Source organism: Dipodomys merriami, unplaced genomic scaffold (assembly GCF_024711535.1).
Source record: "Dipodomys merriami isolate MVZ:Mamm:240054 unplaced genomic scaffold, mDipMer1.0.p SCAF_37, whole genome shotgun sequence".
NCBI lineage: Eukaryota > Metazoa > Chordata > Mammalia > Rodentia > Heteromyidae > Dipodomys > Dipodomys merriami.
This window is the reverse complement of record NW_027205270.1, coordinates 14,047,601-14,066,478: the sequence shown is the minus strand read 5'-3', so window position 1 is coordinate 14,066,478 and position 18,878 is coordinate 14,047,601. Positions and strand designations below refer to the sequence as shown.

General features: G+C 40.7%; 1 protein-coding gene across 2 annotated transcripts; it reads left to right on the top strand.

Annotated features, from left to right (window-relative positions):
• The first annotated feature begins 617 nt into the window (after window positions 1–617).
• Window positions 618–15,795, top strand: LOC138804717 (lysine-rich coiled-coil protein 1-like). Of its 2 annotated transcripts, XM_069989180.1 has the most exons (4): window positions 618–774; window positions 8,124–8,217; window positions 12,240–12,409; window positions 14,427–15,795. In XM_069989180.1, exon 4 carries the CDS (start codon window positions 14,449–14,451, stop codon window positions 15,226–15,228), a length of 780 nt encoding a protein of 259 aa, XP_069845281.1. In that variant the 5' UTR covers window positions 618–774; window positions 8,124–8,217; window positions 12,240–12,409; window positions 14,427–14,448; the 3' UTR covers window positions 15,229–15,795. The 2 variants fall into 2 exon arrangements, with proteins under 2 accessions (XP_069845281.1, XP_069845280.1); XM_069989179.1 differs by lacking the exon at window positions 12,240–12,409.
• The last annotated feature ends 3,083 nt before the right edge of the window (window positions 15,796–18,878 follow it).

The window sequence follows — 18,878 nt, the reverse complement described above, 5'->3', positions numbered from 1 at the left end:
AATGCATTATGACCAAGGCCTGTGCATAATATACTTTATGTTGGTTGCCATAACTAGGGAAAGGAAAATAGAGAGGTAAGCGCATGAATGCCTTTGGAGATCATCTGCCTCGGTCTTAAATTCAGTTTTCTCCTTTCTGGTTCCCAGCACGAAGGAAGGCTGGACCTCCAGGCCTCCAGCGCCAGCTCCCCCGAGTTTCCACTCACAGATGGCACTCCACCACAGGAGCCGCGCCCCCGGCCCGGCATTTTGCTGGTTAATGGGGATACCGTCTGGCAGGCTTTTCGGCCCAAGCTGCCTTCCAATTGAGGCAGGCTCCAACTCCAGGACAGCAGCTAGGACTCCAGGGCTAAGCCGCCCGTAGCCGGACTCTGCCGGCTGCTCCTTAACCTTAAGCGCGAGGTGCAATCCACGACCGGAACCACCCGCTTGTGAGACGGGTGAGCGCGGAGCCCGGAAATGGCGGGAGGAGGGGGGCGGAGCAAACAGGAAGGCGGGACTAAGCGCTACCTGTCTAGTGCGCAGGCGCCGTAGCGCGCCAGGCCGCCATGGCGCCGGCGCAGTCCTATCGGCCGCCGGCGGTGGCGGTGACTTCCCCTCAGGAAGCCGGGTCTCCGCCCCTCCTCCCACCCCGCCTGCTCTGCGGCGGAGGCGGCGGCGGCGGCGGCGGTATTCTCTGCCTCTCCGCCACCTCCACCGCAGCCTCTCCCCCGGCCGGCGGCGTTGGCGGGGAGGGGGACAGTAGTGTAGACGCCCGCCCCTGCCTCAGCGAAGGTGAGTTCCCGCCCCGGCGGCGGGGGCGGCCCGGCCTTCAGCCTCCACCGCAGCCCGGCGACGGCCCCGCCAAGGCCCCGCGCGCCGCGCCAGGCCGCGCCCCGCCCTGCCCGGAGTAGGCGACATGGCCGACCGGGGCGCGGCCGGAGTCCTGCGCGCCCCTCGGCGCCGGCCGCCTGGGAACTGCGGCGGCCCCAGAGCCCTCAGCGTGGAGCGTGAGGGGCCGAGGGACGCCGCGGCCGGCCGGGAGACAGTGAAGCGGCCCGAAGAGGTCTTCGGACCCGAGCGTCAGGGGATCGGGAGGGGCTGGTGAGGGGACCCCAGGAAGAGACACGCCAGGGTAGGGGAGAGCCCGAGACGGGAGGAGAGGGGGGCCTCCGTGGAGGCGAAATTCAATATGGAGAGCAGACACCGCACTGTAGGACACTTAGGGGAGAAGCGGGGTGAGGAGCTGGGGTGATCCAGGGGCGTAGCAGGGCAGCTCTAAAGTTACAGATGTTTTCCAAGGCAAGATGAGGTGAGATTTGGGGGGGTGGGGTGGGGTGGGGGGCGGTGGTGGTCTCCTTGAAGCTTTCCTAGGCTCTTCGAAGCTCAGGGCCCTGTGAGACAAGTTACTAAGGTTTGCCAGACCTGACGGAAGTAGTTGGTAGCGTGATCTGGGGCCGGAGTGTGTGTCGGACCCGAGTCAGATAAAGCTGGTGTTAGTTAGATGGGTGCAAACCGATTTTATTCCCCAACCAATCTTCAGATAATCTAGATTAGTCCAAACAGATTTCATCCCATCACTCCTATTCCAAGAGTTGAGCTGTATTTTCATTTGCTCAGTGGTGGTGACTGGGCTGTTTTCAAAGGACCGGGTGTTAAGTATGGAGGGGGAAGGGAACCCTCCACAATTACAAAGGGTGACTCTTTGTAAATGCAAGTGGGTCAGCTGTGTCTGCTAGCTGGGAATTATGAGTTAGGCTGCGGTCCTGCCCCAGGGATTGGGAGGCAGGCCTTGTCCCTATTAACATTTCAAAGGAATGACTTTCTGGTCCTAAGAAAGAATTCCTGAGCTGCTGGAAGTACTCGAGCATCTCTAAAGGATATTGGAAAGATTCACAATTGTAAACTCTTCTTAGTGAGTGCTTTTTAAAAGAGAAGCCAGTGAGTGTGCCCCTGGGTTCCATCCCCCAGCACCACAAGGAACAAGCAAAAGAGGTCAGTGTCATCAGATGTTGGCTAGAACACAGCCTTGATTGCCCAGAGCTTTTCAACAAAGTGGAGCTAGATTTTCCCAGGGACTTGGCCTTAGTCTGTTGGGGGCCCTGTTCAGTTTTAGTTAATCCTCTTTGTACTGGGATTTGGAGAGTTTTTACAGTTCACACCAACACATTTCCCATAAATGGAAAAGCACTCCCCCCCCCCCATTAGAGCTTAAACTTGGGGTCTGGGCCCTGTCTTTTTTTTTTTTCCCTACAAGGCTGGCCCTCTACCACTTGTGTCAGCTCTACTTTAGCATTTTGATGGTTATTGGATACATGAGTCTCATTGATTTTTCTGCCAGGTCAGGCTTGGAACAGCCACTCGCAGATCTCAGCCTCCTAATTAGCTAGGATTACAGGCTTAAACAACTGAAACCCAGGAAAAACTATTTTTGACCACTCAAATCTAAGAGACTTTAGAGTTCTTAAAAGTGCTACACTCTGCAAAGGTAGTAACAGATAAGGCTTTAAAGTAGTAATGGAAATTATTTTAGAAAATGGAAGGTGATCCAGCTGTAGAAGCTCTTGGTAAAACATTAGTTTTAAATGTTTGTTGTGTTGCCATATTCAGAGTAAAAAATAATAGGAGTCAGAATAGTACAGATTAATTTACATTCCTTTTTTTCCAGAAGGACAGCCATTAATACAATAGCCGTAAAATATGTATACATATATACATGACTATATGAGTGTGTGCATATATACACACATATACATATGTATGTATGTATTTTGTAGGCTAATGCATAATTACACATTTCATCTTGGAGAAGTGACCAAGGAATCAAAAAGTAAATAACTCCTTAAAAGGTTTTTGTAGGGGTGGGAATGTGGCTTAGTGGTAGAGTGTTTGCATGCATGAAGCCCTAGGTTCGATTCCTCAGTACCACATAAACAGAAAAAGCCAGAAGCGACACTGTGGCTCAACTGGTAGAATGCCAGCCTTGAGCAAAAGAAGCCCAAGGATAGTACCCAAGCCAGTGCAAGCCCCAGGACTGGCAAAAAAATTTTTTTTAAGATTTTTGTAAGTAAATCCCATTAACTAGAAATATTTAAATTAGAAATTATCGCAAACAAAAAATCTTCATTCAGCCTGGATTACTAACCTTGTTCTGAGACTTAAAAAAAAATCTGAATATCTTTAATATCAAACTTTCTGCCTGTCACCAAGTATTCCTAAGTAAGCCTGTTGCTGTCAAGACTACAATTGTATTTGGTTCCCACAGCCAGATCACAGAAAGACTTAGAAACCTAAGTTCCGTATTTCTTCATGGAAAAATAACTTTTTGTCAGATGCAGCATTTGAGGGTGTTCCCCCCCCCCACCTTTGAATATAAGTGAAAGACTAAAACCTTTCTGTAGTATTTCAAGGTGTTAAGATGTAAACACTGAAAGAGGATCTTGACTATTAATAGGTTCTAGCTATATGGTGCTGAGTAAGTCCCAAACTTGCTGGACTTGAATTTGTCATGAGTTGTCAGTGGACTAGCCTCATGGTTTTATTCAAGAATTATACCCCTCCCCTGCCTGTCCCCAACACAATTGGCAGTATCTGAAGACATTTTTGTTTATAAATACTGGGCAGGAAGGGACATGGTGAGCAAGTATAGATACATCCCAGGGGTTTCATAAACATCCTAAAATGCTTTTGACAGCTCTACATATACAACATAAGATTGTCTTCCCTCAAACAGCAGTAATATTAAGGTTGAAGGCCTTGCACTAACCAGACTCAAGGTCTTGTATAGCTTTAAAGTTAGGGAATTGATATAGCAGTTCACTACTGCTCTTTTCCAAGGTATGTGTGTGTACTTGAACAGTAATTCATAAGACATGTAACTTCAGCCTATAATGGCCACCAGACAATATTCAAAGAATAATGAAACTGCCACCAAGTTAAGGCTGAGGTTATTTACTAGAATTTGAAAAAGTTACTTGATTTACCTCTTGCTACTTCATTTTAGTCAATAACTTCATTAACAGTTAAGGTAACTGTCATGATAAATGGTAGATAATGGGTATATTACATTATTTTAAACACCATTAAGACAGTACATTTTCATTTTAGATAGTTATAAAAAGCCTTATTGCCAAGTATGTCAGATAGGAAGAATGTGATACTTTAACCAGTGACATACCATGTTAGGGTATTCTTCAAAGAGTTATCAAAAACTTTTCATGCTGTTGCTGCAGTTCCATTCTCATGTTTACAGTCCTAGTAGGACTATTAGAATTGATTTCAGGCAGGGGACTGAGGCAGTTCGATCACAAGCTAGAAGTCCAGGACCAAAGTAAGCAATATAATGAGACACTTATCTCAAAAAAAAGTCTCACATCTATGGTCAGTCTCCCCTATATCAAGAGAAGTTTAGAAAAAAAAGCAAAAACTAACACTATGTAGTTAACCTTTTTACCTTGCTGACTAACTCAAATGTAATTACATATATATTTAAATTATTTATTAAGGGCTGGGAATGTGCCTTTAGTGGTAGAGTGCTTCCCTAGCCCTGGGTTCCCTATGCTTGGGTTCAATTCTTCAGTGCCACATAAAAACAAAAAGCCAGAAGTAGCGCTGTGGCTCAAGTGGTAGAGTGCTAGCCTTGAACAAAGGAAGCTCAGGGACCATGCCCATGCCCTGAGTTTAAGCCCCAGGACTGGCCAAAAAATAATTTATTAGCAGGGCTTTGCATTTGGTAAGGCAAGTGCTCTGCATGCTTCCAGTATATCTTTATAATAAATACATGTTTAGTTCAAAGTCTTTCCTGAAATGTTTATCATTATTTAGGACACTATTTTTAAGTGAACATTTTAAATCTATACGCTGAAATTAAGCTTCCTTTGAAGATACACAATATAATAGAGGTTTTTTATGTGAAAGTAACTATTTGTGTGTGTCTGGGTACTGGGGCTTGAACTCAAAGCCCTGGAGCCGTTCCTTAGTTTTTTCATTCAAGGCTAGCACTGTAACTCTTTGGCCAAAGCTCTACTTCTGGTTATTTGCTAGTTAATTGGAGATAAGTCACATATTCCCCTGAGCTCGCTTAGAACCTTGATCCTCAGAGCTCAGCCTCCTGAGTACCCATCAAAGTCATGGGTTTTGTTTTTTGTTTTGTGAAAATTAACACAGACATGACAGCAAATGTTAAATGATCTTCCCTATTTACTTAACCTTACTTCCCAACTCCATTAAACTTTAGTGCATTACTTTTCCAAGGTACACATACAAGTGTAGTTATCAAACTGGACTTCCAAGGTATAGCAATACAGGCATTGAGAGACTCAAACAGAGCATTTATCTGGTACATGAAGTTTGTCTTCTCAGACCATATTTTCCCATATTAAATGTGTGTCTAACTCAGAGTTCTGTGGCTTGAACTGAGGACCTGGCACTATCACTGAATTTTATGCTCAAGGCTATTGTGCTACCACTAGAGTTTTCTAAGTAAAAACTTAGATTGTCACTTCACATAGTAAATTATCAACCATCTTCACTTTAAACCTCAGATTTGTGTAGCTTATGTGACATTCATCAGGGACCTATGCCTCATAGGTTTGGGGCTTGTTTACTATCAGTAATCCTTAGCTGGGGATATCTTACTAAGGAAATTTTAGAGCTAAATTCTCAGCAAATGCTATTAGGCTCTCTGTGGTACAGATTGTCACCTACTTTCTTCCCTCACTTCTATGAAAAGAAGTGAATAGACCATGGGCCAGCTATAGTAACTCCCCTGAGTTTAATAATATGTACACATTTAATTGTTGAGGCATTTTTCTAACATTTTGATTAGTAGAGTTCTATTTCTTCATGAGAAAAGGTACATAAATTTACAGCTTTTTTTTTTCTTTTGTTGGCCATGGGGCTTAAACTCTGGGCTTGTGTGCTGTCCCTCAGCTCTTCAGCACAAGGCAAGTGCTCTACAGCACCACTTCTGGTTTTCTGGTGGTTTATTGGGGATAAGAGTCTCATGGGCTTTCTGGCCACGGCTGGCTTTGAACCGTGATACTCAGATCTCAGCCTCCTGAGTATCTAGGATTACAGGCGTGAGCCACCAGTGCCTTGCTAAAATTACAGTTTTGTTGTTACATAATTGGCATCTGTATTAATCCTTTTGTTACTATATCACAACTGGAGAATTTGTAGAAATTTCGCAAAGGCTGTGGCATTTTATAGCAAGGTGGCATCTAGTAAGGGCCTTGTTTTTGTTTGGAGAGGGTAGTGAAAGCCTTATATTCCATGGCAGAAAGAGAGGGAAGGGAGAGGAGAGAGCTCAAACTCCCAGCCTTCAGCTCATACTTGACATTAATCCACACATTAAGGTGATGCCTCATTACCTAAACACCTCCCATTAGACACTATGCCTCAACACTTACATTGGGGATAAAGTTTCCAACAGTTTGTGGGGCACATAATTCAAACCATAATAGCATCTTATTTTTTTTGGGGGGGGGGTCCGGTCATGAGGCCTGTACTCTGGGCCTGGGCGCTGTCCCTCAGCTCTTCAGCTCAAGGCTAGTGCTCTACCACTTGAGCCATAGCACCACTTGAGCCATAGCACCACTTCCGGCTTTTTTCTTTTTGCTTATGTAGTGCTGAGGAATCGAACCCAGGGCCTCAGGCATGCAAGGCAAGCGCTCTACCACTGAGCCACCATCCAAGCACCATAGCATCTTATTTGTAAACTGAAAACCATGTATGAAATAAAAATTGGGGGAAGGTGTAAGTAGTGGGGATTAAACTCAAAGCCTGGGCACTATCCCTGAGCTTTTTTACTTAAGGGTAGCACTCTTACCACTTTTGAACTACAACACCATATCCTAAAATAAACGTTAGTTGTTAGGAAGTATAGACTTCAAGTGTAAATATAACACGTTACTATGAGAAACCCTTTAGCAGAAGCTCTAGAATTCAATATCTAATTATGATTAGCTTTAGCTGGGCACTGGTGGCTCAGGCTGAGATCTGAGGATTGCAGTTCAAAGTCAGCCCAGGCAGCAAAATCCATCACGCTTATCTCCAATAAACTACTCAGAAAAAGCTGGAAGTGGCACTGTGGCTCAAGTGGTAGAGCATGAGCGAGCCTTGAGGACAAAGAAGCTCAAGGACAGTGCCCAGGCTCAGAGGTCAAATACTAGGACTGACTATATATTAATATGTGTATGACTAGCTTTGAGCAATTTATATGAGTTTTGTTTAGTGAAATTTCTGGGGTCAAACATTTGTACCAACTGAGAGAAGATTACCTACCATAGGTAAAGGTGGTTTGTGGTTCCTCTCTGTGATTTTCAGACAACAGTAATGTATTAGATTGGTTCCAAGCCTGTTCTTCAAGTTCCAAACCCTACAGTTATCAAGTCCTTCTTTTAAAGTAGTTGCATATAATCCATTCACATAACACATTCCATGAATAATTGTTACATGGCATTACTTAGAGGAAAGTGACAGAAAAAAGATAAGTATGTGTTCAGTCTAGGCATGATTTTTTTTAAGTATTTTCTTTCTGTAATTGGTTGAACCCAGGCATGTGGAACCCACATAGGGCTTACTGTGGCTAAAATCATATGTCATATGGACTGCATTTCTTCATATTATTCACAAAAACATTGGATTTCTTGGCCCATCCTACAGTATTGGTACCCAGATCATTTCTGTAGAATCCAGTCTTCTATTGGTGTCCCAATAACTTCCTTCAGTGGTATATTTTGGACCAAATAAAAGCTACAACCAGCCATGGTAATACACACTTGTAATCCCAGCTACTTGGGAGTCTGAAACAAGAAAACTTAAAGTCCATGAGCAATTTGGTGAAATGCTATCTCAAAATTTTAAAAAGGACTAAGCATATATTTTAGTAATGGAACACAAGGCACTCTATAGATTCCATCCTCAGAGCTACAGAAGAAAAAATGTTAATTATTATTAGAAGCTTCTAAATATTTTCAGATTTCCATTCTGAGCAGAAAGCTATTACTGTAGAGCCTTGTAATATAGCACTTGGAAATTAAGCTTTGAAATAATATGTGCAATGATAATAACAACTTAGTATTGAGGATATTACCTTAAATGCTTAATATGATCATCTGTCTTCCCTTTATTTTCCTCCATAGATACCATATTGAGTAAACAAAGACTGAGCTTTGTATCGAAGGCATCTGTGGAATAGTGCTACAGTTTGAATAGTAAAAGATTTCACATTATGAGGTAGGTTGAAATAGAATGTGTCCTACAGAAGCTTGTAAACATAGCAGGTAAACTTATACAGGTCATGTTATTTAAGCCTTACAAGAGCCCCCCAAAGAGGATGGTATTGTCCTTTTGATAGACGAAGAGACTAGATCAGAGAAAAATAACTTGACTTACCTTTGGATTTAAACTTAAGTCTTTGTAGCTCTTAGTTCATTTTGTTTCCCCCACACATTTTACTATATCCAGAAAGCCCCTGTGTCTGTCCTTGGTTGTTGTAGTAAATATAGATGAAATAAAGCTTGAACCGGAAACAGTAAGAATCAAGAGATAAACACTGAGACATCTGCAGGAGTTGAACACAATACATAGAAATATTACTCTTAGGGCTGGGAAGGTGGCTCAGTGGTAGAGCGCTTGCCTTGCATGCCTGAAGCCCTGGGTTTGATTCCTCAGCACCACATAAGCAAAAACAAAAAAGCCAGAAGTGGCGCTGTGGCTCAAGTGGTAGAGCGCTAGCCTTGAGCTGAACAGCTGAGGGACAGCGCCTAGGCCCAGAGTTCAGGCCTCATGACCGGACCCAAAAAAAAATATTACTCTTAGCTCTTTTATTTTTTAAGGCTTAAGTCTTGTAATAAGCACAATTCTTGGACATTGTCACCCCTTCTTTATCTCCTGTCCCTTCCAACAAGTTGCATAGTATATATTGCATACTGAATACATTTTTTTACCCTTCATTCCTGTGCCCTCCTTTTTGTCTTCTTAAAAATATAAAATAAGGGCTGGGAAGTTGGCTCACTGGTAGAGTGCTTGCTTCGCATGCATGAGGCCCTGTGTTCAACTCCTCAGCACCACATAAGCAGAAAAAAGCCAAAAGTGACACTGTGGTAGGGTGCTAAACTTGAGCTGAAGAGCTAAGGGACAGCACCTAGGCCCAAAAAGAGAGAGAGAGAGAGAGAGAGAGAGAGAGAGAGAGAGAGAGAGTGTGTGTGTGTGTGTGTGTGTGTGTGTGTGTGTGTGTGTGTGTGTGTGCGCGCGCGCGTGCATAAAAAATAAAGCCAGGTACTGGTGGCTCATGCCTATAATCTTAGCTACTCAGGAGGCTGAGATCTGAGCATCATGGTTCAAAGCCAGACCAGGCATAGTCCATGAAACTTTTTTTTTTTTTTTTGTCGGTCATGGGGCTTGAACTCTGGGCTTGGGCGCTGTCCCTGCGCTCTTCAGCTCAAGGTGAGCGCTCCACCGCTTGAGCCACAGCGCCACTTCTGGTTTTCTAGGGTTTATTGGAGATAAGAGTCTGACGGGCTTTCCTGCCTGGGCTGGCTTTGAACCGAGATCCTCAAATCTCAGCCTCCTGAGTAGCTAGGATTACAGGCATGAGCCACTGGCACCCAGCCTTCCATGAGACTCTTACTATAACCACTAGAACAAGAAGTAGCTCTGTGGGTCTAGAGGTAGAGCACTCACCTTGAGCTGAAGAGCACAGGTACAGTGTCCAAGGTTAAGAGTTCAGGCCCCACAAATAAATAATCAGAAACAACACCAACAAAAAAAATTAACTCAGGCCGAGGAGAAAAAAGATGATAAATTCAAATGGCATTAAAAAAAAGTATTAGAGAATTACAGAAAGCAAAATGTCAGCTGTTATACAAAATCATAGTGTAAATGAAATGTGATTCCCCATGCAGTGTTCTTACCCTTTATATGGTATGGCTTTTCATTTCATATCTTTCCCATATACTGGTATCCTGAGAAAGAATTACCTTTTGAACCCTGCTAACTGTCTACACTACCTTAGACTTTCCTGCTCTGCACTCTTAAATGCTCTGAGACCAGAGCTATTGGGTCTCTAACTCTGGTATTTCTAACTCTGGTACTTAGGATATCAGAAGTACTAGATACATTAAATGAAACATAAAGTCATCTGTGCTGTTTTTTTGTTTTTTGTTTTTTTAATGGTGTGTCTTGTGTCTGTGTCTGTGTCTGTCTGTCTGTCTCTCTGTCTCTGTCTGTCTGTCTGTCTGTCTTTGTCCATGCACACCAGTCCTGGGGCTTGAACTTAGGGCCTGGGTGCTGTTCCTGGGCTTTTTTGCTCAAGGATAGCATTCTACCACTTGAACCACAGCTCTGCTTCCAGCTATTCGTGATTGGAGATGAGAGTTTCCCACTTTCCTGCCTGGGCTGGCTTTAAACCATGATCCTCAGATCTCAGCCTCCTGAATAGCTAGGATTACATGCATGAGCTACTGGCACCCAGCCCAGCTATCCTGTTCTAAAGAGCTTTCTAGTTTTACCCATTTGTTAATCTTGACAGAAACTGAATTTTAGTTCAAATATGTATGATATTAACATAATTACAATCAGATATTGGCCTTTGATTAAGTGGATTCAAATGTCAGCTCAACCATTAATTGCTGAACAAGTCACTTGTACCTCTCTCTTTTTTTCAGCCCAAGATTAGTGAGAATTGATGTTCATAGGTTTCTGTGATACTTAAGTTCCACTGAAATTTTTTAAAATAGCTTTTATGCAATTATAAAGCTTTTATGCAATTATAAATCCATGGCTGGGAATGTGGCTTAGTGGTAGAGTGCTTGCCTAGCATGCATGAAGCCCTGGGTTCAATTCCTCAGTACCACATAAATAGAAAAAGCTGGGAATGGTGCTGTGGCTCAAGTGGTAGAGAACTAGCCTTGATGAGTACAGAGAAGCTAAGGAACAAAGTCAATATCAGTATAGGAAATTACATACAAATACAAGAAAAAGTATTATAATTGTGCTCAGAAAATGTTTCTCCCTTTTTCCTATAGGACATTTTAGTTATTCCTGTGTTGTCAATTAAATTCATTCAGACATTATTCTTTGTTAGGTCTTAAACCCATTGAGGTTTATTCATTTTCTTACTTGCAATAAGTTTGGAGATAAACAGTGCAAGGCTGTTGTGACAGCTCTACAATGTCATCAGAAAGGGCCAGGCATCTTCTAACTTACTGCTGAAGCAATGGCTTGCTTCTTGTTCCCTGATGAATGAATGGACTACAATCATGGGCTCTCATTCTCGCAGCAGGAGTAGGAGCCCTCTTGGTATCCTATGTAATTTTCTTACTTAACCGGAAGTTATTCACATGGCCATATAATAATGTTTTAAGGATAGAAAATGTAGTCTTTTAACTGGATATTGCATAAGGTATTTTACCAAAGAAGAAAAACAGTATGTTGGAAGATGGTAGTTTCTATCACAAATAGGAACATAAAAATTATTGGCTTCTAAAGCAAGCTTTCGGCACTTGTAGTTCCAATAACTCTGGAGGCTGATGCAGATAATTGTTTGAGCCTTAGATGTTCAGGCCAGTCAGAAAACAAAAAAGAAAACAAAAAAGCCAGGCCTGATGGCTCAGGCTTGCAAACCCAGCTACTCAGGCATCCAAGATTTGAGGAATTGTCATTTGCCGCTACCCCCAAGAAAAGAATTAGTGACAGTCTTTGTCAACAAATGAGCTAGCATGGTGGTTCACATCTGAGGGCCCAACTACATGACAGGCCATAGGTAGGAGGCTCACAAAAAAAAAAATGGAGACCCTGTCTGAAAATAGGTGAAACAAAAATGGCTAGGGGCCTATCTCACCAATATCAATATGAGCCTGCTTACCTAACAAGTATAAGACCTTTAGTTTAAACCCCAGTACCACCAGAAGAAAAAAGAAAAGTTAGGTTTCTTGGTTGTAGTATTTCTACGGAAGCTAGTGCTCAAAAGAGAACAAAACTATAGTTCATACCAAACATTGAAATTCATGAATTCTGTTTTTAAGCTCAAATTTAGATGATTTATTTTCAAATAAAACATACCTATTTTAACTATAAATAAGGATAGAAAAATACTCAATTGTTAGGCTCAAAAAGGCTTTGTTTTTGAATTTATAGGAAGCAAAATGAAAATGAAGCTGGGTTTTGTGAATATTGAGGTAACTGCCCTGTGTTGATTGTGTAGTTATAAAATTAGAATTACTTCATCTTTTTAACAAGGTTATGCTTGGTTTCAGGTGAATAGAGTATTGGACAAAAATAGATGTTGTAATCTCTACATCATGATGTTTTAGCTCCCTGGTTGTTGCACAGGCTCACTGTTTACACAGTGCCCATGTAGAAAAACTGAAGCAATTAATGGGTGAATATGATCAGATTTCTCCACCACGCTGTTGGCCTGATAAGGGTAAGGTTTCATTCACCTTTTCATATCTGTGCCAGCTGTGGTCTTTTGGGATTGGCATCTTTCATCTAGCATAATGTCTTCAAGGTTTGTCCATGTGATGCTAAATATCAGTACTCTATTCCTGAATAGTATCCCATTGCATGAATATGACTTTTTGTTTGCCAATTATCAATAGACATTGCGATTGTTTTCACTTTTTATCTTTGATAGTTCTTTTTTCATTGTGTTTTTATTCCACCATTTGGCTTATCAGTTCATCTACTGATTGGCATTTCAGTCTTCTTTGGGGGGGGCATTACAAATAAAATTAATGTAAATGTTCATGTTTTGGGGAGTAAAACCCTAGGTGTAGATAACTGGATCATTTGGAAAATATATATGAAAACTGCTAAACTGTTTTCTAAAGTGTTGTACCATTTTACATTCCCACCAATAATATATGAGAGTTGCAGGTACCCCACCTCCTCACTAAGTATTATCAGTCTTTTTTAATTTTATTCATTCCAGGGAGTCTGCGGTGTGTCTTTAATTGACATTTGCTTGATAACTAAAAGTCTTCAACATCTTTTAATTTTGTTTTTTGGACATTTGTGTGTGTGTGTGTGTAGTAGTAGTAGTAGTAGTAGTAGTCGTCATGAATTCAGGGCAGAATACTGTCTCTTTGCTTTTTCACTCAAGGTTGGTACTCTACTACTTGAGCCTCCACTTCGGTTTTTTGCTAGTTAGTTGGGAGACAAGAGTCTCAGGAATTTTCCTGCCCAGGCTGACTTCAAACTGTGATTCTTGGATTTCAGCCTCCTGAGAAATTAGCATTATAGACATGCATCACCAGCACCCAGCTCTTTTCTGAAGTATTTGTTAAAATATGTAGCCCAAATTTTAATCAAGTGTTTGTAATACTATTTGTTATTATCCCAATTGTAGTTTTTATGCTATAATTTAAGTTGAATAGGAGCTAATTTTTCTAACTCATCAAATTAGGCTTCATTTAGACTTTTCATCTCAAATTTGCAGAAACATAACTGATCATTAATGACTTTAGAGTGCTTTTTCAGGCTTGTTAACACTATTAAACAGAAGCAATACTCAGTTCTATATGGGTTTTGCTGAGTTTTGGAGATAAAACATATCACCAGAATTGTTCAGGACATTATCTGGTAATAAGTATAATTTTTACTCTATTTTTACTTATTTAGGATTTGATGTAGGGGAAAGAGAATCAGGCATAGTGCTGCCTTCAACCCCTAAATGAAACAATCTGTTGTATATGTACTCTTGAGTTTCTTTTCTACATCAGTTCTGTTTCTGTTACATTCATCCATTTTATTCTCTATTTCCTCCTTTAACCCTCTCACTGTACTTTGACAGAGCAAACCAGAAACATTCTAGAATGCTTTTTCACCTATCATAAGTAATGGAATGAAGTCCGTGCTGTACAATAAATACAGAACTCTGTTCTCTCATCTTCCCTCGTCCCCTAAATCTGAGTATAGTTTCTATCCTGTAGCTGAATTTCACAGTTTTAGCATCCCAAAGCATTTTACAAACATCTTTTCATTATTAAGCCTTAACAGTACTGTAGTCAGGTAAGTATGATTAGTTTGAGTAAAGTGAAGATTTTAAATATCAAATTACTTTGCCATGGTTCTGTTACTTCTCTTAGAAAACAATGTACAGGAAACTGATTTATGAGAACTTCAAATATTATCTAAACACTCAGAACCAGACACAGATGTGTGATTCTTACTCACACAGTGCTGCGTATCTTACATGACAAGCATCCTCTGTGTTAGCTCCTTTGTACATGTTTTTCCCTACTTCAGAAGGGTAAAGTTAATTAAGGGTGGCCTGGGAAATGTTTGACCATCCCCATGCTACCTTATGGAATATATTATAATAACAAACTTTATGCTGACATAGGTTTTAATTTGTTTAATATGTTTTTGAAGCTCTTGTTTGGAGCAAAAGAATTACTCAGAACAAAGTAATTTAGTAACTTCTCCCATCCTCTCTACAGAGAATCCCTTTTTGTCAACCTAATGAAGCATTCAATGAAGTCTTCTGACTCTTTTCAAGATGAACTTGAAGATTATATTAAAGTACAGAAAGCCAGAGGTTTAGAGCCAAAGACTTGTTTCAGAAAGATGAGAGAGGACTATTTGGAAACCTGTGGGTACAGAGAAGAAGTCGAGTCCAGGCACAGATACAGAATGTTTGATCAGAGATTCCCATCTGGAACTATGCAGTCCTACCCAAGATCATGCAGTACTTCACAGAAAGTGGAAAACCAGTTACCTCAGTGGTTGCCAGCTCAGGACGGCAGACTGAGACTAGATTCTCTGAGCTACTGTCAATTCACCAGGGACTGTTTCTCAGAAAACCCAGTACCCCTGAACCTTAGTCAGCAAGAATATAATTGTGGTCTATACAATGTAGAATCTGGAGTTCCCCAACACCTCTCCTTAGGACATAATACTAGTGCCCCTCAATCCAGTCATAAACAAATACATCACAACAGAAAAAGGCACCCAGAGGAAGGCAGAGAAAAACCAGAGGAAGAGCGGCCTAAGCATAAGAGGAAAAGAAGTTCTGAGGAATTGGATTTAGACAAAAACAAAAGCATCCAAAGAAAGAAATCAAAAGTGGAAACAGAAACTGGACAGGTCAGTACAGAAAAGCTTAAGAATCGAAAGGAGAAAAAGAGCCGAGATGTAGCCTCTAAGAAAGAGGACCGTAAGCGTAGAAAAGAGAAAAAGGAACAAGGCAAAGAAAGGACAGAGGAGGAAATGTTGTGGGACCAGTCTATCCTTGGATTTTGAAAGCTCTCTGGTTCTCCTGAGGTTTAATTGAAAAGAGTTGAGAGCTTGGTTCTATGATACTCATATCACATCTTATTTGAACACATTCTTGTAACTAAGGCCAAGTGAACAAGAAACATTTAGTATGCTTGGTTTCCAACATGGAAATTACTTTTCCTCATTTTCCAGAAGCATTTTAATGGTTTTCTTACATGCAATGTCCCTTTTTGAGTGTGGCTCTGCTTGTATTCATCAAATTGCTGTGATGGTGGAATTATTTTCCCTGATAGATGATTTATTTAAAATTGGAGGATTAATAGACTGCAAAATGTTTCTTGGTTGGGTTTGTTTTCATTTTGAATTGGACATTTTTATGTTCATTGGTTTTCTCTATGAAGCAAATTAGATTTTTTTTTCTTTGTTAGATCTAATTTGCAGTGTATTTTGTAGACTGGAAAGTGAGAAATGAAATATATAATAAAAAATAAGCTTATCTTGCATAGAGTTTTAAAAGTTTAAAAGTATCCTCATACAAAATCAGTTTATATTCTGGAAATGTTTATAATAAAGTGTTCTAATTTCTGCATATTATTTTGTGTCAGTAATCTGTTCCTACTACCAATAGTTTACTTTTGGAAGAGAACGATAACTGGGCATTTATACTCTAGTGTCAAGATCTTTCGAGTTGGTTACACTTTAAATTCGTAAAATTTCCTTGTCTAAGCTGGGTGCCAGTGGCTCATGCCTGTAATCCTAGCTACTCAGGCGACGGAGATCTGAGGATCATGGTTCAAAGCTAGCCAAGGCAGAAAAACCCATGACATTCTTATCTCCAATTAGCCACCAGAAAACCAGAAGTGGCACTGTGGCTCAAAGTGGTAGAGCACTAACCTTGAATGCAAAAAGCTCCAGAATAGCTCCCAGTCCCTGAGTTTAAGTTCTAGGATGTCCCCCCCCCAAAAAAAAAATATATATATATATATATGAGACTTACTCATATTTGAATGCAGTTTTTTTAAATTGTAAAGGTGATATCAGAGTGGTTCAGTTACATAATTCAGGTAATGAATAGATTTCAGTATTACCTCTTCCCTTATTTTCTCCTAGTTTTTCCTTCCCTCGGAGGTTGTATAGTTCATTTTCAATATAATATCTAGTGAGTATCACTGCTGCATTTGTTTGCCCTTTTTTTTTAATTTAATTTTATTTGTGAACATACTGTACAGAGGGGTTACAATTACATGGGCAGGATAATGCGTACATTTCTTACCAAGCATTGCACCCTCCTTCTTTGGTTTACCCTTCACTTCCCTTCCCAGCCTCCCCCCTCCCCCCCAATCCCAATCCTTCTCCTTCCCCCCCCCCCCCCCGCACCGACGTTGTAAAGCTGGTTTTAGACATGACAACTTGTACTTCTCATTGTTGCAACAGGTCCACCTGTATCCTTAGACAACTGGTTTTTCCCCATCTCCACAAGTTATACTGACATCAAATATAGTGAAAGCAGGGATTATACTGTGGGGGAGGGACATACAAAGCAACAAAGAGATAATCTTATAAATGCGTTAGAAACACATGCATGAAAGAAAAAAACATTAAAATACATATCTAAGGGTTCATTTTCCTGACCTCACATTATCTGACCTTTTCCGCTTGACTCATAAATATACTAGATATTGCAAATAAGGGAAACCATGGGACCTATGTTTCTTTGGGCCTGGCTTACTTCACTTAATATAATTTTTTCCAAGTTTTTCCATTTCCTAACAAATGGGGCAATGTCATTCTTTCTGATGGAGGCATAGAATTCCATTGTGTATATATACCACATTTTCTTGATCCATTCATCTACTGAGGGACATCTGGGTTGGTTCAATATCTTAGCTATGGTAAATAATGCTGCAATAAACATTGTTGTGCTGGTAGACCTCAGGACCAATGGAATAGAATTGAAAACCCAGAAATGAACCTACAGACCTATAGCCATCTAGTCTTCGATAAGGGAGCTAAAACAATAGAATGGAAGAAAGACAGCCTCTTCAGTAAATGGTGCTGGCAAAATTGGTTAACTACATGTAGAAAACTAAAGCTAGATCCTTATATATCACCCTGCACAAGACTCAACTCCAAATGGATCAAAGACCTTGAAGTCAAAGCAGACACTCTGAAAACATTACAGGTTGTTTGCCCTTTGTCCCACCATTTCTGTGCTCCCCCTTACCCTCCCCAAAACAGATAAATTTACATACGAGACAAAAGGTACAGAAATCAAAAACAGTGACCAAGGAGAAAAGGGGGGGGGGGAGTAAAATAAAAAAACTCTTGTTTCCATTTCTTGGACTTCATTTCAGTAAACATTTTATATGATCATATGCACATAGCTATTGAACCTTTGTAATCCTCTCCTAAGAATATACTCCTTTGGTCTCACTGTGTGAGTCTAGAATCCTATTTAATTTAACATGTCCAAGTGCATTTTTTTGTCTTTTTTATCAGCCAATGTGTTTACTTGTGAATCTTCATAGGGACTTTCTAGTTATAACAAATGAGGGAAACCATGCAACCTATGTTTCTTGGGATCTGACTTACTTCACTTATTGATTATGAATGGGAAATATTCTTTCTGATAAAGCATAGGATTCCATTGTGTATATATACCACATTTTCTTAATCCATTTGTCTGCTGAGGGGCATCTGGGTTGATTCCGTATCTTGGCTGTGGTTGACAATGCTGAATGCAATTTTTTAAGAGAATTATGGCTGACCAAAAAGTTGAAACTAAAAAGAAAGTAATTTATAAGAAATACAATTTCATTACATTGTTGTATCATGGCAATGCTGTAAGAATATTCAACAAGATACCAAGATTCTGTGATTTCTTCAAGTCAGCAGTTACCAGCACAGAACATTAATCTGTACTGAATATATGTGACTAGGTCATTTTTTAATATTTAATAAAGTCATAGAAATTGATGGGAATCTTGAGTAAGCCACATAACTTAAAAAACTTCAGGACAAATTTTTTGCCCTAAAATGTGACAGGGGCTCTGTTCAACTCCATTCAATGTTCAAACATTAAGGTATGTAAAGCTGGTTGAAACTGCATCTTCTTTTGGTACTTGTTTGAGTCACATTTTTACCAGTAAGACCCTTCAAAAGATAGCACTTTCAAAAGAGCAGAAACTAAACCAAATGGAAGATATGACAAGGCAAATTCTGGCTATACTTGGGGGAAAAATGTAAAAGCCAGGATTTCGAGGTATGGCTCAAGTGGTAGAGAGCCAACCTTGAGCAAAAAAGCAGAGTGCAAGACCCTGAGTTCAAGCCCCAGAACTGAAAGGAAAGAATAGAAAAGCCTGGATCTTGAAAAAGTGAAATTGACTGGCCTAAGTATAAACAAACATTGAGAGCATTGTGCTTACACCATTTCAGGAAGGAACTGGGAAAAAAAGGAAAGAAACTTAAACAGTCCAGGTAGTTTACTGATCAGTAGATGAAGCAAACCATAAGACCCAGTACGCCAAAAAGATACAGGGTAGGGTGGGAATGTGTCTTAGTGGTAGAGTGTTTGCCTAGCATACATGAAACCCTGGGTTTGATCCCACAGTACCATATAAACAGAAAAGGCCAGACATGGTGCTGTGGCTCAAGTGGTAGAGTGCTAGCCTTGA